Source organism: Eucyclogobius newberryi, unplaced genomic scaffold (genome assembly GCF_026437365.1).
Source record: "Eucyclogobius newberryi isolate DKJ021-1_F unplaced genomic scaffold, fEucNew1.0.hap1 SCAF_17, whole genome shotgun sequence".
Lineage (NCBI taxonomy): Eukaryota > Metazoa > Chordata > Actinopteri > Gobiiformes > Gobiidae > Eucyclogobius > Eucyclogobius newberryi.
Window position 1 is genome coordinate 12,810,892 of NW_027315801.1, and position 27,222 is coordinate 12,838,113.

The 27,222-nt window shown below is 40.7% G+C and overlaps 2 protein-coding genes across 2 annotated transcripts; both read left to right on the plus strand.

Moving 5' to 3' along the window:
• Positions 1–642: 642 nt before the first annotated feature.
• On the plus strand, positions 643–13,846 carry slc13a3 (solute carrier family 13 member 3). The gene is made up of 13 exons (XM_072449201.1): positions 643–824; positions 3,695–3,960; positions 4,394–4,572; positions 6,377–6,446; positions 6,532–6,711; positions 7,493–7,618; positions 8,194–8,286; positions 8,375–8,479; positions 9,518–9,615; positions 10,690–10,802; positions 12,719–12,880; positions 13,108–13,245; positions 13,543–13,846. The coding sequence occupies exons 1-13, from the start codon at positions 717–719 to the stop codon at positions 13,717–13,719; spliced, it is 1,815 nt and encodes a 604-aa protein (XP_072305302.1). The 5' UTR covers positions 643–716; the 3' UTR covers positions 13,720–13,846.
• Positions 13,847–15,389: 1,543 nt separating this feature from the next.
• Positions 15,390–21,539, plus strand: ocstamp (osteoclast stimulatory transmembrane protein). The gene is made up of 3 exons (XM_072448612.1): positions 15,390–15,517; positions 17,759–18,743; positions 21,202–21,539. The coding sequence occupies exons 1-3, from the start codon at positions 15,390–15,392 to the stop codon at positions 21,535–21,537; spliced, it is 1,449 nt and encodes a 482-aa protein (XP_072304713.1). The 3' UTR covers positions 21,538–21,539.
• Positions 21,540–27,222: the final 5,683 nt, after the last annotated feature.

Sequence of the window (27,222 nt, forward strand, 5' to 3'; positions counted from 1 at the left end):
AAACATGGGCCGGCCTCCTGCTGGTGCCAGAGTCAGGACTAAACATGCACCGTCCTCCTGCTGGTGCCAGAGTCAGGACTAAACATGGGCCAGCCTCCTGCTGGTGCCAGAGTCAGGACTAAACATGGGCCGGCCTCCTGCTGGTGCCAGAGTCAAGACTAAACATGGGGAATCTGCGTTTCAGTTTTATGCAGCTAAAATCTGGAACATTCTTACTGAAGATGTGAGACAGGTTCTACTCTGACAATGTTCAAATCTAAGCTAAAAGCTGTTTTTTTTTTCACTGTGCATATGAATGAATTTTTTTTCTTTGTACTCTTCTCTTTTATGTGATTTATTTGTGATTTGAATCCTGTTTTCCTGTTGTTTGAATTGCCTTGTATGTGAATTGTGCTCTAGAAATAAACCGGCCTGTTTCCTGCCTGAAGTGAAAGTGCTCATATTTTACGCAGATCATTTTCAGTTTCTTTATGATTTTTCCGTCTGGGTAAAAAGTACAAGTCATTCTCCCAAAGCCAAAAGGCCAGTCCCATCTTTCATTCCGTTTAAACATTTGACCGCGCCGTGTGAGCTGGAGTTAACCAGCAGCAAGCATGTGGTTAATCTTCTCCCAGGCGCACACGTGAAGCCTTCAAAGCGCTCCCTGCTCTGCGCCCCCGGCACACTCTGGAGCTCTCCTCCGCCGCGGCAGTGCGCCCTGGTCCCGCGGGAAGCTCATGGAGGTCCCGGCCCTGGCCAAGAAGCTGTGGTGCGTCCACAAGCAGCTCATCGTCATCATCGGCCCGCTGCTCTTTCTGCCGCTCATCTTTGCGCTGCCGGACAAGGTGAGCGGGGGAATGTGAAGTAGAAGAAGCTGGAAGTGGTTCTGCCTTGTTAAAGTCTTGGAGAAGCAAAGCCAAGTCAGTGAATGAAGAAACTGTTTTATTTTTTTAAAAATATTAACATTTCAAATTCGACTTTGATTCCAAGGAACACTTTAATAAAAAAAACACTAATAATTCTGGTAAAGCTCAAGATTATTCTAATGTAAAACTGACTCTTTTAAGATAAGATAAGATATTCCTTTATTGTCCCACATGGGGAAATTTTATGAGCAATATTCATCGATTAAATGCTTGTTTAGTATTTTACAATCTGATTTTGGATCCTTTTGACAACTTAATATTGTTGAAACCAAATATGACTATTGACCAATGGCTTGCAGTCTTTAATGCTGGAATTTGAGATGCTGGTTGTACTGCAGTAGCCCATATTAGCAACACAGATCAATTAATCTATATGTTTTGCTAGTGTAGAAAGAGTCCACATTTACAACACTGTTTAAAACTGTTCAGACATTTTTGTTTTTCCTGCTGAACCGGCTCAAAAGAAGCAGGCCTCATTGTTCCTGCAAATTTAGACAAATCTTAATGTGACACAAACATACAGTTAATGATCCAAGCCTTATTTAAGGTGTGATGGCTCATCAAACCTACGTCAAATTGATGAGTCAAAAAATATATAATTAATTGGCCTGCTAATTTAACACTGAACAATTTGTCAGTGCGATTCTGGGATTTATGTTGGTTCAACATGAGAAACTTTAAAACAATCCCTCACAAACATGTCACATAACAGAACATAACATAAGGTGGGTGAAGTGCATCAATTTCAACCTAAAACTCCAGAGTCCAGACTAAAATAAGCCCTAATTGTCTCCTAATTGAACAAATTTATCTTGGACAGAAAGGACAGAAAGAAAAGACAACAGTCAATTATGTTCAACACTTTAAATGACAAAGATGGAGGCCTACTTCATCTGTCGAGACACATTCCACAGAAAAGAGTTCATGTGGCGGTTGTGTAAGATGTGGAACACGGAGCTTGCATCATCAGAGAAACAAAGAGTTAAAATGTTCTAGTTAATGAGTAAGAAGCGCGTATAATCTTCTATGCAAACTGTCCATCTTGTGAGAGAAACATAAATGCTTGTGATCGTTGTATTTGTGAAGACGGTTCATAGTTCTATACAGAGGGTTTGTGGTTCCATCCTCGCTCTGTCAGTGCATTGCGTGTTGTTGTGTCCTTATGTAATTGAGGGAATTCACAGCTGTGGCAATATAAAGAAGTTCAAATACACAGCCAAGTCTGAGGAGCCAATGAAAATGTGAAAAAAAGTCATAAAGCGCTGCATAAAGTGAATGCGTTATTGTATTTGATTTGTCTGAGGAATGACAGGGGGACTTACACAGACACACTGGGCATCAACCTGTACGTCTCTGAGTCGTTTAAAGGCACCATACATTTTACAGCATAACTCTATCCTTACTTAAACGTTTTTGCAGTCTAAGTCTAAGTGATAAATGGGTCGACAAAACTGAATGTCTTGTTTTTGTGGTATCCCGATAATGGTAACGTCTTATTTATTCACAAAAGAGCTGAAATATCTCCAAACCACAGGCTGGTCCTGCAGTTGTTCAGAGGAGACACACAAATGATGGCACAGGTGCATTGTTTATGGAAATGATCAACTCTGAAAATGTTTCATGTTCTAATGCCAATGATTTTTTACTTGAATGTTCTGGACACCACTGCCCCTATGAAGGATAAAATTGTTAAAATAAGCAGAAGGCGCCATGAAGAAATGATTCGGTCAGGGCACAGAAAAGGGAGTGCCACCGGGCCGAACAGAAATGGTGCGAAGCTCCAAATTCAGAAATAGATTTACAGAGAGAAGTTGTACATGTACAACCTCATTTTATGTAGAACTGAATAGGGAAATATATTTTTCTGAAATTATTGGAAGCTGCAGTAACAACTCGCGTGTCCTGTTTGCCACAGTAAACAGATTAACAAACCCTCCAGCTCAGCTGCCGTTAGAACTCATTTCCACATCCAAGTGTAATGAGTTTGCATTATTCTTTAATGACAAATTAGAGGGCATTCAAATGCTATAAATTACACAATGCAAGTAAAAACCCTAAAACCACCAAGACACTTAGAGCTAACTCACTTTGCACCTGTAACTGACAAAACTGTCCAGGAGATCATCACCAACCTGAGTTCATCTACATGCTGCCTCGATGTGTTACCCACCAGATTTCTAAAGTCTGTGCTGACCAGAGTTAACATGTCGCTTCAATCTGGAACATTCCCAATCTCTTTGAAAACTACGGTCATAAAGCCTCTCCAAAAGAAGAGCAGTCTGATCCGCAGTACTGCGTTTCAGTTTTATGCAGCCAAAATCTGGAACAGTCTTTCTGAAGATGTGAGACAGGTTCTACTCTTGCAATGTTCATATCAGTTTTGTTTAGCTGTGCATATGACTGAAAGGATTTTATTTGCACTCTTTAGGTCTTAAACTGTTTTTTCCTGTTGTGTGGAGCACTTTGAATTGCCTTGTGTATGAATTGTGCTCTACAGATCAACTTGTCTGACTTGAAAGTTTACAACATAGCTTTGTTTCATAAACATTGTTATTAAGCTCCTTTTGTAGCATTATTTATTATAAATGATATACACAATATTAAAATGTTGCACATTTTCCAAACAACATTCATAATATGATCTAAATTACCCACTTCTGTTTCTTGTTCAGATATGATTTTGTTTTTAGTGTGTCTATCCTCTGGCAAAAAAATAAAAATAAATAACAGTAGTCTTACTTATACCCACCTCTATGTATTATTATTTCATTATTCTTTCTGCTTTTCAGGAGGGAAAATGCCTATATGTGGTGGTTCTGATGGCTACGTTCTGGTGCACGGAGGCCCTTCCTTTAGCGGTCACGGCGATGCTCCCTGTGTGTCTGTTTCCCACTCTGGGCATCCTTACGTCTAAAAAAGTGTGCCCTCAGTACTTCCTAGAGACTAACTTCCTGTTCTTGAGCGGCCTGGTGATGGCGTCGTCCATCGAGGAGTGGGGCCTGCACCGGAGAATTGCACTGAAAGTCCTGAGCATCGTCGGAGTTCAGCCCGCCTGGTGATTCTCTCCTAGTCAAACATTTAAGAAAAATAAATCTCCTAATGTAACAAACAGATAAAAACATACAGGAAATATGATTGGATTTTTTAAAAATATTTTTTTTGGTCTACTTTAAATTTAATTAAAATCCGCAATTACATTTGTGGGGGGAATTTATTAACTATTTATGATTTTTACTGTTAAGTTGGTGTAATTCCTCATTCGTCCAGTGGCCTCTTCACAGATTGAGCGCAACCATTGAAATTATGATTGCAATTAATCTTGCGACTGTAACTTGGAGTGAGCGATATTTAAGAAGTTCAGAGTAACTGTAAGCACTGTAAGTTTTCATTGTGGCACACATTGTCTTGTGTGCATGTTGGATTGTCTTTCATTCAACACTTTCTTCTGAATTGGTTTACACGTCTTACCCTGCCTTTCTTCTGCACAGGCTGATTCTGGGGATGATGATGACCTCCTCCTTCTTGTCCATGTGGCTCAGTAACACAGCCACAACAGCCATGATGCTGCCGATCGCCAACGCCATTCTGGAGAGTCTGTTTGGGGACATGGAGACGCTCAAACGCAAATGCAAAGGCAAAGAAGAGCCTGAGAACGACATCATTAATGGTATTCACTTACGCCTGACACTGTAATTGTTATATTGACTGATAGTTTACATTTTGGGCCCAAAATCCATCATATGTTCCTTTTTATTCACACAACTGTTTGTAGTCATTTCAGGCGCTATGAAAGTTGATTTTATGTGGATTTTGACTTGAATTTATTTTCCTTAACAAGCCAAAATATGCTCAAATCAATTTATTTTTTATTGACCTTTATTTAACCAGGAAGGTCCCTCTGAGATAATACTGTTTCTATTAAGATACATTATTATAGGGATTTTAAAGTGGCTGTACCATGTCCATGTAGTTATTTCCCAGAACAGATATATTGTAAACATAACAGACATTACACTTTCAAAATGTATAACGTTTGTCTTTTGCAAGAACAAGTTTGACTTCATGGCGCTTTTGTGTGTTGTTTGCATTAGTTGTACTTCCATTCATTCTCTCTTTTGTATCTGTCTCGTTGAATATGAGGCTGATTAACGTCAAATAAAATACATTTTGTAGCTTGACACCAGCAGAACTAGATGATGTGGCTGTTTTCCCAGTGGCCCTGATCCGCTCGCTCATCTGTTTGCCTGCTCCCCATAGTAAAGAGGGAAAGAGGAGTGTAAAGTCTGTGCAGGTCGTCACGGAGAGAAAGGACTGAAGTGTCGCGAGGGTAATAACAGTGAAGCATCAGTGATCAATACCAAAATCATAGACTACATCACTTCTATTACATGGCTGACCCACAGTTGAGAAATCAACAAAAACACCAGCACAGTCTTCATGATTGTCCAATGCAATAGCAATATCATTTATACCTTTGGGAGCAGCTGTGATAGTACTAGGCCCTGGTCTAAATCCAGACTGGTAACTATTTAAAATGAAATATTTGGTTAAGAATGAACGCCCCTGGTCACTTATTAGCTTTTCCAAGACTTTTGCTAGACAGGATAGTTTGGAGATTGGACAGAAATGATTAAATCATTTTTCTGGCCTCCTTTGTGCAAAGAGAGAACAATAGCAGTTTAGTAATGGGATACTTTCAGTTTGAATCTAAAAACATGAGTCGAACAATTCAAAATGAGTGAAGCTGATAACAATCGCAACCTAGGTTTGAAAGTTTGAGAGGGGACATTTTTGGATTTATAGAAAGCAACATATTTAATACTTCATACTGTGTAGAGGGCTTAAGCAATAGACAGCAAAGTGTTGATTAAACGCATCAAAAATATTTTTTGTTGTTGTCAGACTTATTGAATCTTTAATAATTTAATTTGGTAAAGAGAGAGCAGAATTTTGCAATAAGTTTTTAACAGTTTGCCAACATTTTGCAGATTTGCCCTGTGATTCAGTGAAAGTTTGGAGGTCGTAAGATGTTTTGGCTTTAGGAACAGTAGAGACATGTTTATTGCGCTTATGACAAAACTGCTGCCAATCGGCTGCTGATTTGGTTGCCGTGGCTTTTTCCCAGTTCATGTTGTGCTCTCGAGTTAATGCTGCGATGACTGGACAGAACCAGGGATTATTCTTATTTTTGACCCCTTATTTTAATAGGAGCATGTTTATTAGTAATAGCAGGTCCAGTGCTGTGTTGGGTTCTGGAATACTAGTGGTAAAACCAATGTCACTATGGTTCAGATCAGACAGAAACGCTTGTTCGTTCAAATGCTTTTAACATGTTCTTTCACTTGTGTCTTTAATATATAATCCGACAAAGTTAGACAATGTTCTTTTGCTTATTGATTATTGACACAGTAGTTGCTTAAGTCGAGCATTAAATGTACCAAAGGTCTTTAACCCTGTCATGGTTTTTTCAGGTCCTTCCACTGTCAAGCTGACTTCGCTTCCCTCCCTGCCGACGGAGAAACAAATACTGTCAATAGATATGTAAGGCAATCTTAAGGAACATTTTGGACATTTTTTATTTTATATTTATGTTTAGGACATTTGGAATGTATGTGCTTCTTTCCAGTGAGGATGCGTCGGAGCCCCCCGAAACACGGACCGCAGAAGAGATCCAGTCGGAGGCGCGGTACCAGCTGAAAGTGTGGAAAGGGTTCCTCATCTGTATCCCGTACGCGGCCAGCATCGGAGGAACGGCCACTCTGACCGGCACCGCCCCAAACCTCATCCTCATCGGACAACTCAAGAGGTGACAACCAGTTTTAGGTTTAAGTTACTGTTATGGTGAGAAGAAACCATGCAAAAGTGTCTCATTTTCATGCAGTAATAACCAGATGAATAGAATTATCAGATAATAATATAAATTGTTTGGTGTGTCAACAAATAGACAAATAGAAGTACAATGAACAACACTTTCTGTTGTCTTTGTCACATTAGTTAAATATAGTATAATTTTCCCCTTCACAACCTGAACATCTGACAACTTTAACTGTTGATGTGATATTTCCATAACCTGACAACTCCATAAATCAGATGATGATCAGATTTTGGTGTGTATGTAAATGTTTTTTTCTGATTTGAAAGATTTAAATCAGATATTGTTATATTATACACACTATATGTATATATATATATATATATATATATATATATATATATATATATATATATATACACCTATATATGTGTGTGTGTGTGTATAATTAATTCAATAATTAATTAATTATATAATGTAATGTAGTAGTAGTAGGTAAAGGTAAAGGTTTCCATTGTAAAAATAAAATAAATGTTTTTGTGAGACGTCCAAAGAAATAGATAATGTCCTTTTATTTACCAGACGTTCCACCTCTGATATTATGATCATTCCATTTATGCATTCTGAGTTATAGAAGTTTGTAAGTAATAGGAGTAGTTGTAGTAGGAGTTGTAGTAGAAGTAGTAGTTAGTTAGAAGTAGTAAGTAGTTGTAGTAATTGTAGTAGTAAAAGATGAAATAACAAAAGGATTTTTTTATATTTGCCTGTTTTGCAGTTATTTCCCCAATTGTGACCTCATAAACTTTGGTTCGTGGTTTGCCTTTGCCTTCCCGCTCATGCTGCTCTTCCTGATTGTGAGCTGGCTCTGGATTTCATTTCTCTACGGAGGATTGAACATGCGGTAAAGTTTAAAACTAATATGGAGCGCAGTTCTGAATGATGAATTTGTTTTAAATTTGTCAAAATAAAGTTCTTTTGCAATTTCTCTGTTTCCACAAAAAAGTGTGATCAAGTTTTGCATCTTCTCTGTGATAACAAGTAGTAATATTTCTGTATTTAATCAAAGTCTTTATTACACTTTAGTACAATAACTACACCTCAATTAGCCTTGATAAAGCATGAACTAAGATTTAATTCATGATTAATAAATAGTGAATTAAGAACGATTCAGGCTTAGTAACTTCTTAATAAGGAGTTAGGGTTGAGAGTTAAAGTTATTGTAGTAATAAAGTAGTTGCTAAACTGGAATCATTCAATTATCAATATTATTATAATTTAGTTTTTGTTCATGCTTTATTGATAAAAGTGTAGTTATTATACTTTTTTTTAGATGACTAAGTCTAAGGTGACTTTGTAAATTAGAAACATTTAGTTGCTTCCCCCATAGAAAAAAGCTGAATTTTTAAAGCTTTTTAAAATATTCAAAGAGCCCAGTATATTAAAACCTAATAAACATGTTTTGCTATTGTCCGTCAGGTTGTGTTTCAAAAGGGAGGACCACAGGGCCAAAGCGGAGGCCAGGGCCAAAGCCATGATCGTGGAAGATTACAAAAAGCTCGGGCCCATAAAGTGAGGACTCCTGTATGTCTTCAGATCTCGCTGTAGCCTCTGTGAATACTTCTCTTCATTTGCATTCACTTTTCCTTATCTTTTTCAGTTTTGCAGAAGCCGCAATCTCTTTCTTTTTTGTGCTTTTTGCGATTCTTCTGTTCACAAGAGATCCCAAGTTTGTCAGTGGCTGGTCAGTGTTTTTTAAAAATGGGTAAGTTTTCATTTGTGCTTGTTTTGTAACTTGAATAAAAAAAAGTAAAATAGTTCAAAATGATTCACCACCTGCTTGTCTCCGTGCGTAGACAGATGCATAGCTGTCAACTTATCACGGAGGCTGTGCGTAAGATTAAGACACGCCCCCCCTTACGCATTTTCAAACACTGTGTACATAATTAAGAATTGGACCATTTTTGACCCCCCGTCCTCCCCTAGATGGTACATACTAAATGGATGGCCCCGTAGGCTTCTTCTTTGAGTTTGAGTTTATAGATACGTTGGAAGAGATTTGTTTTTCAAAATCTGTCGATGCAACAGACGCTCCGATTGCAAACTGTGCATCGAAAACTATGTTTCTCTGCTTTCTCTGCGATGATACAAGGACTGTGTCCACTCTGTTTTAAATCATGACTTATACCTGGCCGCGCCACCTTTAATTTAAGTTGTATTTCCTGCAGGTAAACATATCAACGATGCAATAAAGGGACAGAAAATGTGAATGTGGTTGAGAAATACTTAGGTTAGGAATTAATCGGGTGACAATTAATTCAGTTTTGTCCTTTCTGTGTGGAGTTTGCATGTTTTCCCTGTGTCTGTGAAGGTTTCCTCTAAAAACATGTGGCCAGCACACCCCTTAATCTCAGGGGGACTTTTCTGGTTAAAAAAGGTCAATAAAATAAATTATGAATTGAGGGAAATTCATTCTCTCTTGACCCCTCCTTCTGTCGCCGGGGCGACCGGTCAGGGGCATCTGCCGCACTGCGCTCTGGGACACAGCTCCAGATCCTCAGCTCAGCTTGGTCAGTACTACAGCAGCTGGAGGTTTTTTTTTTTTAATCTGTTGTGCATTTTAATTCTGACACAATCATATAGAGTTGGAGTCTAATAAAGCTGAAATGGCAACAATACAGAGGGGAGAGAGAGTGTATTTATATGAACTTTGAAGCGTAATTTGTTGACTGCGTCGGATGACAGTTTAATCGTTAAGTTTATATTATTTATGTATTGACTGTGCCTTGGTGTGTTTTTGTAGCTATGTTTCAGATGCAGTCACTGGCGTCATCATCGTGTCCATCCTGTTCTTCTTCCCATCACAGAAACCCTCTCTGCGCTGGTGGATTGACCCTCATGGTAATATGCAATTATTTAATTCAACTTCATTCTGGACACTCTAATAAGACTACCAACCTATAGATCCATATAATGCTGGACAAGATCAAAGTCCTAGTTTTATACTCATTGTAGATTATTACTTTTATCCTATATATGGTACTTCTACTTTTCCCTATTGTCATTTTTACGAAACATGTATATATGTATAGACAAAATCAATTTAGTTATATAAGGTATTTTAGTTAATACACATTTAATAACCTTCGGGTCATATTACCTCAGCTAAATGCTAGAAATAATCCAGAGAATGTTAATGATGTAGATTAGACCACAGTACTGTGTTTGTGTGATGACTGTAATCTGGAGCTTTGCTGTGTGAGTGACTATGGAGATCAGGTCGTTAGGTTTTTCCAGGAACAAATTGACTTAAAGCGTTAGTTTGGTTGCTATTTGGTCCTAAATTGAACCCATTTTATTCCAGATGTGGACACGGTTTGGTCTTGTCCTAGTCCTGATGTAGTCTATGTTTAGTTTTGGTTTTAATCCTGGTTTAATTGTAATTTTGATGTATATTTTACATTATTTTTAAACGTGCAAGTGTGAAATCAAAACTAAACCAAGTCTGAACGCCGACCTGAACCAGGACTACAGCAGGTCTAAGTAACAGAAGACCAGATCCAAACCCAGATTAAACTCAGACTAAACCACAACTTTAACTTGAACTAATCTGTCAAGTATGAAGTGAACCAGAACTAAACAAGGTCTGATCTACCGGTACTTGAAACAAACCATGACTGGACCAGGACTAAAACAGTACTAGACCCAGGACTAAACCAGGTCTCACCAGGAATAACCTAAAACAAACCCAGGATAAATTCAGGAAGTAAATCAGGACTAAAATGGGTTCATGATATTTAAAAGCTTCAACTACAGCATCAGTGAGGAGTCTTGTTCTATGCCCCTCAGCAGCTGATCAAACAAACACTGGAGGACACAGAGTTCAGAGAGAGCGTTTTTTACAAACCGTGTCGGACACTTCACACGGTCTTTATCCAATGGAGTAAATCTTTGCTTTGTCTCATTTCTGTTCAGCCTCCAACACTCCGTACGTTCCTCTTTTGTCGTGGAAAAAGGCCCAGGACTCGGTTCCCTGGAACATTATTCTGCTGCTGGGAGGAGGCTTCGCTATGGCCAAAGCCTGCGAGGTAAACCACCAACGTGAAGACGCTTAAAAACATGAAACACAGTTCATTTGCAGCGGTCCAAACTTATTATTTACTTTACTAACGCATTTAAAACATCCTAAAAATACATACATTTAAGAACGCTTCCTGGGGTTTCAATCAGCTAAATTTACCTTATTACTGACTTTCTCTGGTAAACACACAGCTGGTTAGCCTTTATAAACTTGAAGGTTTAGTAGTTGAAGTCAGACTAAATTATGTTTGCCTCAGTATAGATTAAGTGCAACATCAATAATTGGAATCATAATTAAACTTCAATGTGCTGTTTGCATCTAATTATAAAGCACTTTATCATCTGAGAACCTCCACAAACACAACACGAGCCACAGCTCCAACTCTGTTTACATCACTTCCTTTCCATGTGCCTCTGTTAAAAACACGTGTGTGACATGTTTTTGGTGGCGTCCTTTACACGCCTTTAGTCTTGTTTTTAAAGAGCGGGGAGGGGGGCGGGGGTCGATTTTGAAAACGTTTTAGAACAACTGCTTCACACCAAGGAATCGTTCACTCATTCACACTCATATTGACACAAACATTCATTTACTTGCGTATGCAGACAGGAGAGTGTGTGAACTTGACCTGCCAAGACTGCACGCTGTTGCAAGAAACAGCACATATTCCTGCAGAATCAACAAGTGAAGAACTAAACTTTGCAAATCTGAGGTAAAATAAGTTATACGTTTAGTTCTGAAAGTAATGCGGATAGTCAAAAGGAAATGAAACTTGCATTTGAGAGACTGAATGAAACCTTTATTGCCCCGAGGTGAATTTGTCTTGCACACGAGAACACACCAACTCATTACACAAGGTAAGAAAGTCTTAGAGGCTGCAGCAGAATCAGGTAGAGCAGAGTACGACCTAAGATTCCAGTTTATTGAGCAGCTGTATGGAACTGAGGATGTAATGCCTCATCTTCATTCGAGGCATCGGGTACCTTCGTCCAGATGGCAGGAGACAGCAGAGGTTGGCAGTACTCAGATACTTGAGTCAGTAAAGTAAATCTACAAGTGGCTAAAGCTTTGATTAAATTATTTGAACATTTGTGTTTCTTGCTCTGCTCTTCATAAATAATTTAGTTTGTCTCATGTTTGTGGTCTATCCATTGAAAATACTAGATTTTGTGTCTTATAGGCCACAGTCAAAGAGCTGTATCTTTCAGTTCCGTTCCCACAATCTGGGCACTACTTTTTGAAACGTTTTTCTGGGGCCCAAATATATGAAGAATCTTCGTCAAAAAGTTCTCCATGAACAACCTTGCAGTATTTGAATCTAAATTTGGACATATTGAGGTGTATACCACTTTTTGGCAGCCCGTCATCTTGTAACCATTAGACATGCGACAATGATTTTTCCCCAAGTCATCTGCATTACTACTTTCTACACATTCCTGAAGTCCCAGTCGATTATCTTCATTGACTTAGAAATACAGACATAGTAAAAACACTCATAATTTTCGAAATTCACAACTTTTTAGAAACCCGTCATTCCATATTCATTGCCCAGATTGTGGGAACGAAATCCTAATTCTAGGGCTCCTTTTAGCTTCTGACTGTGGCCTATTAAAGTTACTCCAATTTCTGTGATATTCACTTTAGCCTTGTACTTAAGTAAGTAACTTTACTCTCACTTAAATACAATTGTACTACTCTACCACCTCTGGGAGACAGTATTTAGTCCAGAAGCGCTGGTGTGTGTCCGCCACAATCTTCTGAGTCAGATGCAAAGTTTATTTGTCCAAAAGGCAAATACATTTGTGCATTTCCACAGAAACTAGGAGTGACTGTCTCCATAACAATCCCTTAAACAGAGCTTCCTCGTCTGCAGGCGATCTCTTGAGCTTCTACTCTTTCTGACCCCTGTCTTGTGTTGTTTGGCAGGAGTCTGGTCTGGCCTCGTGGATCGGGGAACACCTGGAGCCTCTGGCGCAGGTCCCTCCGCCTGCAGCTGTCATGCTCATCACCGCCTTCCTCGCCTGCTTCACCGAGTTCGCCTCCAACACCGCCACCATCATCATATTCTTACCTGTCATCGCTGAACTGGTGAGATTCAGAACCCCCCCTCCTTAAGATGAAGATGATAGAGACGTGGGGTGGGAGGGTGGGGTCGAGAGAGCAGAGACAACCAGACATGCTGGGATAGGCCTGTATAAATAGGGCTTCTGGGTAATTAGAGGTGTGGTTAAAGAGTTGCTGGAGGAGTAGGAGGTTGAGGCATGGTCTAGCTCCCAAATCTCAGTCAATGATAAACATCTACTATATTTTTGCAGGCGATTCGGGTGTCGGTGAACCCGCTCTACTTCATGATACCTGCCACTGTGGGCTGCTCCTATGCCTTCATGCTGCCAGTGTCCACTCCTCCAAACTCCATCGCTTTTGCATCGGGACATCTCCGGATAAAAGATATGGTATGCTCAAAACCTGCTCTTACTTTCTCGAAACATCCCTGAGGCATCCCTGAGAGCGCCGACTGACCCAAAGCCGCCATGCTCCTTTTCACTCTGTAGTTCCTGTTTATTCCAGCTCTTGTTCGCACACCTTTGTTATTATATTGTTTATCAATTTACACATTCCACCAGGAGCATGGATTTTACAATGGAGAAATGTATGAAACAGTAAGAAGCTTGGGGTTAATCATCTTAATTTACTTCAGGACTGACCACCTTTGGTAAACACCACTATGTACCACTTCTGTGCTCCTCTAGGTGAAGACGGGCTTCGTCATGAACATCCTGGGCATCCTGTGTGTGTCTCTGGCCATGAACACGTGGGGCCTGGCCATGTTTGACCTCAGCTCGTATCCTGATTGGGCCCATCCCAGGAACACCACTGCAGCGAACACCAGCATCCAGCATTCACTCGCCGGAAACACGATGCTCTGAAGGACGAGCACGAGCGTCCATGAGAAGAAGGTCCAACACTAATGCACGTATGGACACACCGAAAGAGAAACAAGGACATTTTTGGATGAAAGAAGCCGCAGGAAAAGCAATGGTGTGAATGGACATCTGGAAAAGATTGCTGGGGCGCACTTCTGAAATACACGCACAAACTCCACATTTAAACTAGGAGAAAACCAGGAAATAAGCATGGACAGGGCCAGGGCTAAACAAGGACTAAAACAACAATTGAGTCTATGTCAGAATTAATCTGGGTTCAAATCGGGACCAAACAGGTACAAGTGTGACTGCTCTCTAAGATTCATTATGTTGATACTCACTACAGTCCTGGTTTAGAGCTGGTTTAGAGCTGGTTTAGAGCTGGTTTAGAGCTTGATTAGTCATGATTTATATTTGTTTTACACTTGATTTAGCCCTGTTAAGTCCTGAGTCATTCCGGTAAGTCTTAGTCCACCACACCAGTCCCTCCTTCTTTCTGTTAGAATGCAGAATGCAGAACTTGGACACAAATATTTTCACATAATTTCTTAGTTTTTTTGCAGATCCACTTACAGCCAGTTTTTTGTACACGTCTCTTAATTGTGTATTTCTTTCCAGTTTTAGTTTTTAATCAAGGTACACAATTTGTCCTTTGCATTTGACCCGTCCGTCAATGCCGCTGTGGAATATCATTAGTGTTTGCAGAGGACACATCTCCAGATCTTTGTGCAAGACTTGGTCAGGACTGTAGCTGGAGGATTTTACCTGTTGTGTGTGTGTTTTGGGTTGATGGGGGAAACAGGAGCACCCGGAGGAAACCCACCCAGACATGGGGTGAAACATGGAAATGCCACACAGAACGGCCCGGTCTGAACCAAGAGGCATAGCAACTCGGAGAGAAAAGTAAAATACTGCTTTGTTTAGCATAAGAAAAGCATACACAGTAGTCTTGACTGACCGGATTAAGCCCTGGTTTAGCCCTGGTTTATTTTACAGTTATTATTGTGTTTTATTGACAAAATACTGAGATCTGGACCACATAGTTTTTTTATTTTACTACAACATTTGTCAATTCAAATGAAATGAAACAGTACAATAACACTGTATAGTTAAAACACTTGAAGGCTAAGTAGGATTTTTACTTGATTTCTGTAGTTAAACTTATTATTATATCAGTCTGAAGTCTATATTTTGCAAGTGCCTTTAAAAAAGCTACAATGAATGTATTGAAAAAAATAATTTTCACTAACATATTTGTATATTTGTGAACTATAATGACATTACAACCTGATTACGCTGATATCTACTGCTCTTTGATGACACTTTAAATGCAGCTACGATTCAAACAGTGATTTTATTGTTGTGACTGAACACTGACCAATGAATGTGTATTTGACTGTGATTTTTAAACCTTGAAATAAATCTCTGCTTTGGTCATTATTGCGAGTGCTCACCTGCGTCGCAGTGTGAATGGCAACAGACTTGGGAACGGCTGGTTTCTCTTATTAAATTATTCAAAACCCTCAACTGCAGCTATTATTAGTCTGATTTAAAAATATCTTTGTGATTTCAAAACTCTAAAAGTAAAAATATTAGTCAGTATTGTGATTTTGCAACACTGAAGAAAAGACATTTTGGTCCCGTATATTTCAAACGTGCTATTCGTCATTCATATGACTCTGTGTCATGTTTATCACGAGAACGACACTGTGACTCTGAGTGACACTTCCTCTTTGGATCTGATCCTCAAAGTCAAAGAGAAGATGAAGCTTGTTCATCTCACGGCTCTCGCACCTTTCAGGTAAGAGTTTCATTTCATTTAGATTAGAATAATACTAAATTAAAATATTTAAAAAGGTATATATATATTTATATAAAATGTTTGCCAACATCAGATTTTTGCCATACAAATTGCTAGCTTTGTACATATGTGCAACAAATTGATCGGAGGAGAATTCCCATATATTTATCGCAGACTAATATAAACAAAGATAAATCAATGGATAAATAAATGAATGAAGAAAGAAAGAAAGAAAATGTAATAAATGTGTGTGGACAAACACATGCACTTGTTGGGGAAATATGTAAAAGTCTTGCATTTCTATTACTTGGTCAGGAAAACTTTTGACATTCACTGAGCAACTAATGTCAGTTGATTCATTTTTTATAATCAATATTAACCACAAAATTAATTAAACTTAAAGTTAGACGTAATGATGGCATCAGAATGAGAAAATATTTTTTGCCGTTGTGAGTGAACACAATTGACAAACTAGGAAGTTGCGTGGACGATGTGATGCAACGTGAAACAATGAATAATAATAGTATAATAATAAATAATGCATAAGGCATGCATACAAATTTAGTTTTCTATAATAAAATTGAAATAGGCTAAATACTTAGTGTGTAAGTATTTACACTAAATGTTCAGCATGATGACAGGAATAAAGTAAAACATCATATAGTTTATGTGTAATTCAACATACAGTATGTTTAATTCAAAAGGAAGTTGACACGTCTTTGTCAGGTGTGAAAACAACATCACGTGAATTCATTTAGATCTGTCACTGATCAGAATAGAGCATGATATAAGCTGTCTGAAGTGGATAATCATTAAAAAACATAGTGTTTCTTTTCCCTCTGAACCTAAAGAAAAAAGGTTATTATGATGTGTGATGTGGAATGTTCTGAACTTGAAAGAGAAACACCCCTTTTCTTCTTGTGTATACAGTTGAAGTAAAAACTGTCTTACAAAATACAAAGCTTCTTACAATTCTCAGGTCGTCTTTGTACATGAAAATTAGTTCTCAATCGACCTACTTGGATAAATAAATGTTAAATAAATAAAATAAATGAATAAAATGTTATGCATGGTGGAAAAGCCATTAGTTCAGTTTATTTACAAGCATTTTACCAGTGAATGAGTCCTGGTCATATTAAGAATAAAGGTGTAATATGTACCTTTCCTGGTGGTGGCTCACCATCTAACCTTTGCCTGAAAAGTCCAGAATGATATCTCTCAGATGGGCGTGATTGACAGGTCACATTTGTTAATCAATAGAGGAGGTGTATTCTTTCACCTCCTCTATCTCATGTTGAGAAATCTGGATTTTAAATTAATTAATGTCTTAATGTTTTTCTTTTCTTCAGAGAGAAACACATAGAAACGGTTTTAGTTTTAAAACAGTTTTCACGTTGATGTACCAACTAACTATCTGTTTAACAGTTCTGAGGCCTGAGTCTCTGCAACTACATACAGTAAATAATTGGCATACATTTGACAGCCCATATTGGGCCCACAATTGACCCTTGGGGAACATCCAGATTAAATTCTTCAAAACATTGTTGTCTCAATTCAAGATAGGATTTAAACCAGTTCAAGGCTTGTTAAACTGATTTCATTTTCTCATCAGAACCAGGTGGTTCACAGTTTGTTGTGCATGTACACTTTTTTAAGTGTTTATTCTGTTCATAAAATGTGCTACAAATACACTGACTAACACCCCCAAAAAGGTTGCTGAAAAAGAGCAGCTGAATGAAACCCAAATGATGCAGCAAGTGGCTTGTAATTTCTGAAACAACAATGTGGAAAGACAAATCCCATGGTCATGGAAAAGATGTCAGTGTGTTTATGAAGGGTTAAATCATTAGCATCGATCAGAGAAAACATCTGAGGAGAAGCTAATCTACTCCAGATCTGAACCCCAGTGAGAGTGTTTGAGCTGGAGAAGGCTTTGTGCAGTGGTCACTCTCTCCATCATCAACACAAGATCAAGTGGTTAGAAATAATGAAACACTGAATGGAAATACATCTTTTAAAATTGCAGAAGCTTATTGAAACAAAGCCATAGAGAATGTGTGCTGTAATCAAAGCTAAAGACGTTCCAACAAAATATTAGAGCGTGTGACACATTCTGGTTCAAATTACATATTATGTGTAGCAAAACAAAACAAAACAAAACAAAACAAAACTGTGTAATCCAAGTACTACAATTGTCATCTAGACATAATACTGTATCTGTGTATATGTTTTATGTTCCAGGGACATCCTTGATTCTTGCAGACGGACTTTGGGCAGTTTATTTTGTTACTTATGGACAATTTACTGCTCTCCTGCTCCATCCGGCCTGCACCTCCTCACTCTCCTCTCCCTCTGCTCAACTTTATCCATCACCACCGGATCCCTTCTTTACAACTGGCTCTGCAGCACCCTCAAATACTCCCACCATGCATCTGTCCTGACCTCATGCATCTACAGCGCCACCATGTTTGTAGTGTGCGTCCTCTGTCATCCTCTGCGCTGCGTCCTGACCATGATCCTACCCACTGTGTGCACCAAAGAAGGACGCAAACTCCTGATTTCTGCCTCTTTTCTCCTCCTAGTGGTCAACGTGGTGCCTAACATTAGCGCAAATATAGGAACGGTAGTTTTTATACTAAAATGCACAGCAGAAGGATTCACGCGCACTTTGCTCAACTCGTCTGAGCCGCTGAACAAAGCCAAGCACGATTTAGTGGAGGAAACCATCAAAGTTAAAAAAGAAGACTTGAATATTGTCACCAATTTAAGGAATTTCAATCATTACACTAACATCGATGTGTCTGAAGTTAGGAACAGGTTTGCAAGGATGATTGGGCAAATCCATGTAAACTTTTCTTACATCAGGGATACACTTAAAGACTGCAAACTGCTTTCGAATCGCATTCTTGCAGCCATTTTTGTAGCTTTACTCATTTATGAATCGGCACAATATCTGAAATTCTACCTAACATCGGTGCAATTTGACAATCCTTATCAGAAAACCAAAATATCAGACAATACAGCTCTAAGTACGTTGAAAAGGTGTAAACTCTCCGGTCGTGAATGCACCTCGTGTTTGATCACCCTAATCGTGGTGACATTATATTTTGCTGCCATTGCTTTAATAGTGGCTTTGGACTATGTTGTGTTTCACATTGTGGAGGTGATGGTGCCCTGGCTGCAGGACTTCCCAACAACATCTGCAAGCATCGGTGTGGACTTTAAGGTAATTCTTTGTTTAATAGTAGCATTAGTCTGACACACTTTTCTTGAGGAGGTTGCTATACAATTTTGTGCGTAATGGGCAATGGGAACGTGGTTGTGAACCTGCGCCATCGGCCCCTCTGACCACAACCAATTATTTGTGTTGTCTGCGAGTCAGTCCCTCCTTCAAATGCAAAATGCTCTGGAACCAGAAAAAGCACCTCAAACAACTGTCCGTTACAGTTGATCATGTGTGGCACGCGTCTCTCAAATATGTCACACAAATTGACCATGCATTTCTCTGATTGGGTAATTCAACTGTCAACCACGCCCATTGGAAATGATGGGGACCTAATACAGTTACAGACCATAACATTTTAGTAAAGTACTGTAAAAACATGTGGTGTTGACAGGCAAACATTCATGCACACACCACATTTATACTAGTCAAGGTAGGTGAAGTGTCTTGCCCAAGGAGACAATAGTAATTTGTACTATAGAACCTCTGCTGCCTCACTGTGGCCCCAAGGGTTCCCAGTACTCTCCTCTGCAAGTGGCCAAGCAAGTAAGTATGTAAAAACAATGAATAACAATTAGTTATAAAAAGAATAGGGCTGTCCGGTCCCTGTATGACCGGAGCAGGAGCTGTGTTCACATTTTATGGACAGAATTTCTAGGCGCAGTCAGGGGTCGGAGGGTGTCCAGTTTGGGGACCACAGGATTCCATCTCTGCTGTTTGCAGACGATTGCAGTCCTGATGGCTCCATCAAACCCGGTGCTGCAACATGCACTGGGACGGTTTGCGTGAAGCGGCTGGGATGAGAATCAGCACCTCCAAATCTGAGGCCATGGTTCTCGAGTGGAAAAAGGTGGCTTGCCCTCTCCAGGGGGGTGGGGAGTCCTTGCCTCAAGTGGAGGAGTTCAAGTATCTTGGGGTCTTGTTCACGAGTGAGGGAAGGATGGAGCGTGAGATCGACAGGCGGATCGATGCAGCGACTGCAGTGATGCAGTCGCTGCATCGGACCGTTGTGGTGAAGAGGGAGCTGAGCCGAAAGGCGAAGCTCTCTATTTACCGGTCGGTCTACGTTCCTACCCTCACCTATGGTCATGAGCTTTGGGTAGTGACCGAAAGAACAAGATCGCGGATACAAGCGGTCGAAATGAGTTTCCTCTGCCGTGTGGCTGGGCGCTCCCTTAGAGATAAGGTGAGGAGCTCGGAGTAGAGCCGCTGCTCCTCCACGTCGAGAGGAGCCAGCTGAGGTGGCTCGGGCATCTGTTCCGGATGCCTCCTGGGCGCCTCCCTTGGGAGGTGTTTCAGGCATGTCCCACCGGGAAGAGGCCCAGGGGAAGACCCAGGACACGCTGGAGAGACTATGTCTCTCGGCTGGCCTGGGAACGCCTCGGGATCCCCCGGAGGAGTTGGAGGAAGTGTCTGGGGAGGAGGAAGTCTGGAGGTCCCTGCTCAGACTGCTGCCCCCGCGACCCGGCCCCGGATAAAGCGGCAGAAAATGGATGGATGGATGGAAGAATAGGGTGGTGAGAAATAATAACAATAATAATATCAATAACTTCTTCTATGTAGGCTGAAAAAGGCTGCGAAGATGTTTGCCCTCTGACCTGAAGTTTGCCAGTTCGATCAGTATCTTGGCATCGCAAACTGTTGTTTTGTTCTTTGGGGAGACACAAATTGCCTTTCTGTGATTCTGTGATTGGTGTTGATCAGAGAGGCCTGTTGTTGTGTCCTTGGCAAAACACTACACTCACGTTGTCTCATATGAAAACAGTGAGTATTTGAGTGTTGGTGGTAGTCTGAGAGGCAGATGGCACAGATTAGCAGCCTCACTTCCATCAGTCTGCAGCTGTGGCTACAGAAGTAGCTCACCATCACCGGGTGTGGAGTGAGTGAATAATGAAAATAATGTAGTCCTTTGAGGGGCTTCGGCCTGTAAAGAACAGGCCAAGTGTAAGGTATAAGCCCTGGCCAGGTGCAAGTGTGACAGTGGTTAGCACTCCTGGTCCTCAGGTTTGACTCCCAGGGAACGGGGCCACTACCACTAAGAACATGTAAGAGTCCCCTGAAAAATACATTCTAAATCTCAAGTTATGTTTTGAAATAGATTGTACTTTTCAAATGAATTGCTCCAAATGAGTAATATTGTTAACAATTACTTAGTTACTCTTTCCACTGATTGTTCTTTCCACTAGCTGCTCCTTCAGATATGAGATATATGCCTTTCAGATATATCAGATGTTGGCCAATTTAATGTTTTGTTCTTAATTACAGCAACTTCAAATTATGCAGATTTAGGCTACTAGTTTCCCCAAGTTTCCACTTTTTGCCTGACTCATTTCTTGGAACACATTGTGCTCATCACCAACCTATATTATTTTGAAGTAACGGTACTCACCCACCTCTTAGTAGCTTATGCATAATGGACTACTCATTTGTGTGTGTGTGTGTGTGTGTGTGTGTGTTTTAGGTGAAGTGGTTCCCTCCAGCCTTCTGCATCATCCCCAGCTCGTGCGTCACTCACGAGCTCACCAGCTTTAAGCGCGATTACAGCTGGACCTTCACGCCCGAACCGTCCCTCTGTGACGTCACCACGTCCCGTCCCAGCGCAGGGGTCACCCTCATGCTAGGGGTGCTGTGGCTTGTCGCCTATTTTCTGGTCTTTGTGGAAGTTTACGCCGGACGCATGCGCCACCACATCTCTGCGTGTTTCTTCAGAGCGCACGAGGAGACACGAGCGGCTCCCGGGGCCCACGGGCCTCAAACGGCTGATGTGGGCGTGTGTCTACGTGTGGTGCAGGTGTGATGTTTCCATGCAGTCTGTTCTGCAACACCCTTTCAAACATCCTGTAAACACCTTCAAGTCAACGCTGTGGTTTTTAACACGAGCCTGATATTTTGTCTCTGTACTTTTTTTTTCCAGACTCGTCTTCTTATGCAAATGAGTTTCCTTTGGTTCTTCTGCTTTTCTCTTGTTATTTTTGTTTTCAGCTGAGCGCCACTAGATGTCACTGTAGAGCTTTGACAAACACAAGATATAGCCTATAATTTTAATGTTATTTATGTATTTACATCAGTAGTTTAAATAACACCAAGTTGTTTAAATTATTTAGTTCATTAAGTTTAGTTTATTTGCCATTTGCAGTTAAAAAACACATGGGCAAAAAAGTCCAAAGTACACAAAGGTACCACCTAAGCACATATTTAGCCCTCCCAGTACCACCAGATCTAATTCAGATGTACAACAGGACTATACACAGAGTAGTCACCGGTCTTTCTTGACATGCACCGTGGGTAAAACCCTCCAGGTCCTGACCAGCCCCTGAGCGACAGCAGCTGCTCACTGCTCCTGACAGGTTATTGCCCCTGTGGCACTAGTTGAAGGATGGGCCAAAGGCACAGTGTAACTGAATACATATACCAACAGTATATATTCAGACTAGGCATTTTAAGTAACTGTATTCTGGTACAGTTATTCTTTCATTTGGTGGTATTCAGAATACAGTTTCTTTTCTAAAATCAGAGGAATACACACTGGTATTTGATCATGAAATTTAAAGGGCTTTAAAAAATACAGGTAATTAGTTAGAAAATATAAACACAGTCCTTGTAGTGCATGGATCTACAATTTTCCTTCTCTATTTTCGATTAATTTTTTTAGCTCTTAGGCCTAAAAAAGGACTCAGGACAGCTGAGTGTGAAATGGAGATGAGAGAGAAGGGAGGACATGCAGCAAATTGACATAGTCAAGATTTGAGCTCACAACACTGTGACCGGCTGCATGTGGAGCGTGGCATGTGTGCTACCGTCTTACCCACTCTGCCACCGGGTAGTATGCAATTTTTCCTTCTCTAATTGTGGTAAAGGTTCTTTTATCTTATAAATGCATAACAAACTAAAAAACAAAACAAAAAGCTGTTTTAATCCTATGTCGTGTTTTCACACTGTAATATGATGCAACTAAATAAAGTATTCTACTGTAAGTATTTAGTATACAGACACTGAAAAGACAGAATACATTACAAAGTACATTTTAATGCAGGTATTCAGTATGTTGTAACTTTTTGCATTTTCAAAGTATTCTTCCCGACACTGCAAATGCAGAGAATACATTTCCCTCTCAAGGGATTAATAAAAGAATACCTCATCTTAACATTTTATACTCAGTTCCATCTTTCCTTTAAAGGTCTCATATTCCCCAACCGGATATTTGTAGAGTAGAATGGAACAAGCTCAAGATTTGTATGTCAAGGCAAAAAACCCATGCATCCGATTAATGAAGCTCAATGGAAAAATATTGAATGTAACGTGATGCCAGAAGTTCCTGTGTCCTTACTGGAAGATGGCAAACAGTTGAAGAATCCCTGGGTAAAACCTGTGCTCAGTATCTAGAAAGAGCTAATATATACAATATAATATACAAACTAAATAAATCTTAAACTGGTTGTTTTTTTGTACCAAGGTTTTGTACCAAACTGCAGAGATCTGAAAGTTAAAGTCTGGATAACAAAAGCTACAAATGTTTTTTTTTTTACCAGATTGTAAAAGAGAATCTAATGAAAAGCATTGATATGGTGAAGGAATCATTTGACTTGGACAAACAGGATTTGAATAGCTATTTACAAATAAGGAGTTATTACAACCAAGAAATGAAACATAGTAATAACCATTATAACCCTCTGACTGAAGGCAAATCAATCAGAACTTTCAAGGGCAATGTTAACTAAATCATATAAATGCATTAATAATCCGGTAACAATAACAATTCGACTACCGGTATATATATATTTTTTTTTTAAATGAGAAAGAGAAGGTAATTTTGTTTTGACAGATGAAGAATGGGGAAATGTATGTTCATCCCAGTGGAGGACCATGAAATCACATGTTCGGGTGGAATTCTGTTGAAAAATGTGCCATGTTTTTTCATAAGATAATGTCAAAGGGCCCATTACTCAAATGTATCATGTGTTCTGGGACTGTCCTGTTACTCAAAGATATTGGACTGAGATTAACAAAGTAATGCTTTAGAAGTATTTATCTGGGCCATGTACACAATAAACAATACCTTTGGAACATACCTGGGCAGCGGGAAAAAACTGGATGACACAAACCTCAACAATCAAAGATATTCAGCCTTAATTTTAAAATGGAGAGGGACTTATATGTTATGATCAATAATTAAAAATGACTCTCCTCTACTTATTTAAACCGTGTGACAGAGTATTTGTATTTCATTTAGAGAAAATGTTACTCATATCTTAAATGTGTAAATTTAATCTCACAATCTTCATTCCACGTTTCTATTTTTATCTTCTTTCTCTTTCTTTGGTCGACGTTTATATAATTCCCACACGGCTTTGGTTTATTTTAAGCTTGAATAATAATAGAATACCTGTCATCTATTTTTGATGCTTTTGCATTGTCCACCTCGTGATTGTCCTGAAGTCTGACAAGTCGCACAGAGACTGTCCTGTCACAGCCACATGTATTATTCATGTGTCTGTGATGTATCGCTTCAATTAGAGAGGATTTGTTTCAGGCAGAACAGAAGCTCATTAGTTTACAGTGTACTTCATAATATTATTTAACATAGAAAACTGTATCATTACTGAAAAATACATTTCAATTATTGCTGATTTTGCATTTATATTCAGTCAAAGTCACGCCTTTTGGCATCATTTAATTTCAATATTTGTCGTCATAGAAATGCTCAAATGAGGTATTACACTGACACGTTTTGATATTTTACTATTATTATTCATTGTTTTATGTTGCGTCACATCGCCAGAGCAAATTCTAGTTTGGGAATTCAGTTTGCAGTGACAATAAACCCTTTTCTGATTTAGATTCTTTATTTTGCTAAATGCTAGATATAGTTAAGCATGCAATCGCTGCAAAATAAACATTCTGTATTTTCTAAATTATGCAATGTGTGATTTTCTTTTTAAATTGTTATTCATATTATAGTAAAAAATAGTATTCAAACAAAAATTTGCTTCGTAAAGAAAAGCCTGGTAAAATAAGTAACATTGCTTGGACTTATTATTGAAAATATAACATTTTTCATCCATCCATCCATTTTCTGCCGCTTGTCCGGGGCCGGGTCGCGGGGGCAGCAGTCTGAGCAGGGACTCCCAGACTTCCTTCTCCCCAGACACTTCCTCTAACTCCTCCGGGGGGATCCCAAGGCGTTCCCAGGCCAGCCGAGAGAAATAGTCTCTCCAGCGTGTCCTGGGTCTTCCCCGGGGCCTCTTCCCGGTGGGACATGCCTGAAACACCTCCCGAGGGAGGCGCCCAGGAGGCATCCGGAACAGATGCCCGAGCCACCTCAACTGGCTCCTCTCGACGTGGAGGAGCAGCGGCTCTACTCCGAGCTCCCCCCGTGTGGCCGAGCTCCTCACCTTATCTCTAAGGGAGCGCCCAGCCACACGGCGGAGGAAACTCATTTCGACCGCTTGTATCCGCGATCTTGTTCTTTCGGTCACTACCCAAAGCTCATGACCATAGGTGAGGGTAGGAACGTAGACCGACCGGTAAATCGAGAGCTTTGCCTTTCGGCTCAGCTCCCTCTTCACCACAACGGTCCGATGCAGCGACTGCATCACTGCAGCCGCTGCACCGATCCGCCTGTCGATCTCACGCTCCATCCTTCCCTCACTCGTGAACAAGACCCCGAGATACTTGAACTCCTCCACTTGGGGCAAGGACTCCCCACCCACCTGAAGAGGGCAAGCCACCTTTTTCCGGTCGAGAACCATGGCCTCGGATTTGGAGGTGCTGATTCTCATCCCAGCCGCTTCACACTCGGCTGCAAACCGTCCCAGTGCATGTTGCAGGTCCGGGTTTGATGGAGCCATCAGGACAACATTGTCTGCAAACAGCAGAGATGGAATCCTGTGGTCCCCAAACCGGACACCCTCCGACCCCTGACTGCGCCTAGAAATTCTGAACAGAACTGGTGACAAAGAGCAGCTCTGGCGGAGTCCAACATGCACTGGGAACAGGTCTGACTTACTGCCGGCAATGCGAACACAGCTCCTGCTCCGGTCATACAGGGACCGGACCCCGTACTCCCGGAGCACCCCCCAAAGGACACCCCGAGGGACACGGTCGAAAGCCTTCTCCAGATCCACAAAGCACATGTGGACTGGTTGGGCAAACTCCCATGAACCCTCGCGCACCCGACGGAGGGTATAGAGCTGGTCCAGTGTTCCACGACCGGGACGAAAACCACTCTGCTCCTCCTGAATCCGAGGTTCGACTATCGGTCGGATTCTCCTCTCCAGTACCTTGGAATACACCTTACCCGGGAGGCTGAGGAGTGTGATCCCTCTGTAGTTGGAACACACCCTCCGGTCCCCCTTCTTGAACAGAGGGACCACCACCCCGGTCTGCCAGTCCCGAGGCACGGTCCCCGACCGCCACACGATGTTGCAGAGACGTGTCAACCAAGACAGTCCTACAACATCCAGATACTTTAGGTACTCAGGGCGGATCTCATCCACCCCCGGAGCCCTGCCACCGAGGAGTTTGCGAACAACCTCAGTGACTTCAGCTTGGGTGATGGATGAGCCAGCCTCCGAGTCCCCGGTCTCTACTTCCTCTTCGGAAGACGTGACTGAGGGATTAAGGAGATCCTCAAAGTATTCCTTCCACCGTCCGACGACATCCCCAGTCGAGGTCAGCAGGCCTCCACCCGCACCATAAACGGTGTTGGTGAGGCACTGCTTCCCCCTCCTGAGGCGCTGGACGGTTTACCAGAATTTCTTTGGTGACCGATAGTCCTCCTCCATGGCCTCCCCGAACTCCTCCCAGGCCTGGGTTTTTGCCTCTGCGACAGCACGAGCCGCGGCTCGCTTGGCCTGCCGATACCTGTCGATGACCTCCGGAGACCCACAAGCCAGAGTGGCCTGATAGGCCTCATTCTTCAGTCTGACGGCATCCCTTACTTCCGGTGTCCACCACCGGGTTCGGGGGTTGCCGCCACGACAGGCACCGGAGACCTAACATTTTTCACAATAAACAAAAAGAAGAAGAAACAAAATCTAGAAACAAAAAAACTAGAAACAAACAAAAACTGACACAAAGTTCAAAGTCTCTGTCAGCACAAATAAACATGAAAGCCTCAGAAAGTGGTGCCACTATTGAACTTTACTTTAAGACAGATTAATATGACAAGTTTGTGGAGTTAATCCCAGACAAATACGAGAATTCATAGTTGTGGATTTCTATTTTGGACATTTCTTTCAAATACAGTAAATCACCCATATACACAGCCCACAATCTGAAATTCTGACTATTCTAGAACGTGAACTATTAAACTTTTGAAGCTTTGGTGAGTCATGGAGATAGAAACGGCTCCACCAGATTTCTTCACTTTGCGGCCCTGAGGCTTTCAAATTAACTTGATCATAATTATATACTAAAAAGAATACAGTATAGCTAAAGCCTATATTACACAGAATTTAATTATGAGTATGAGCTTTCAGTG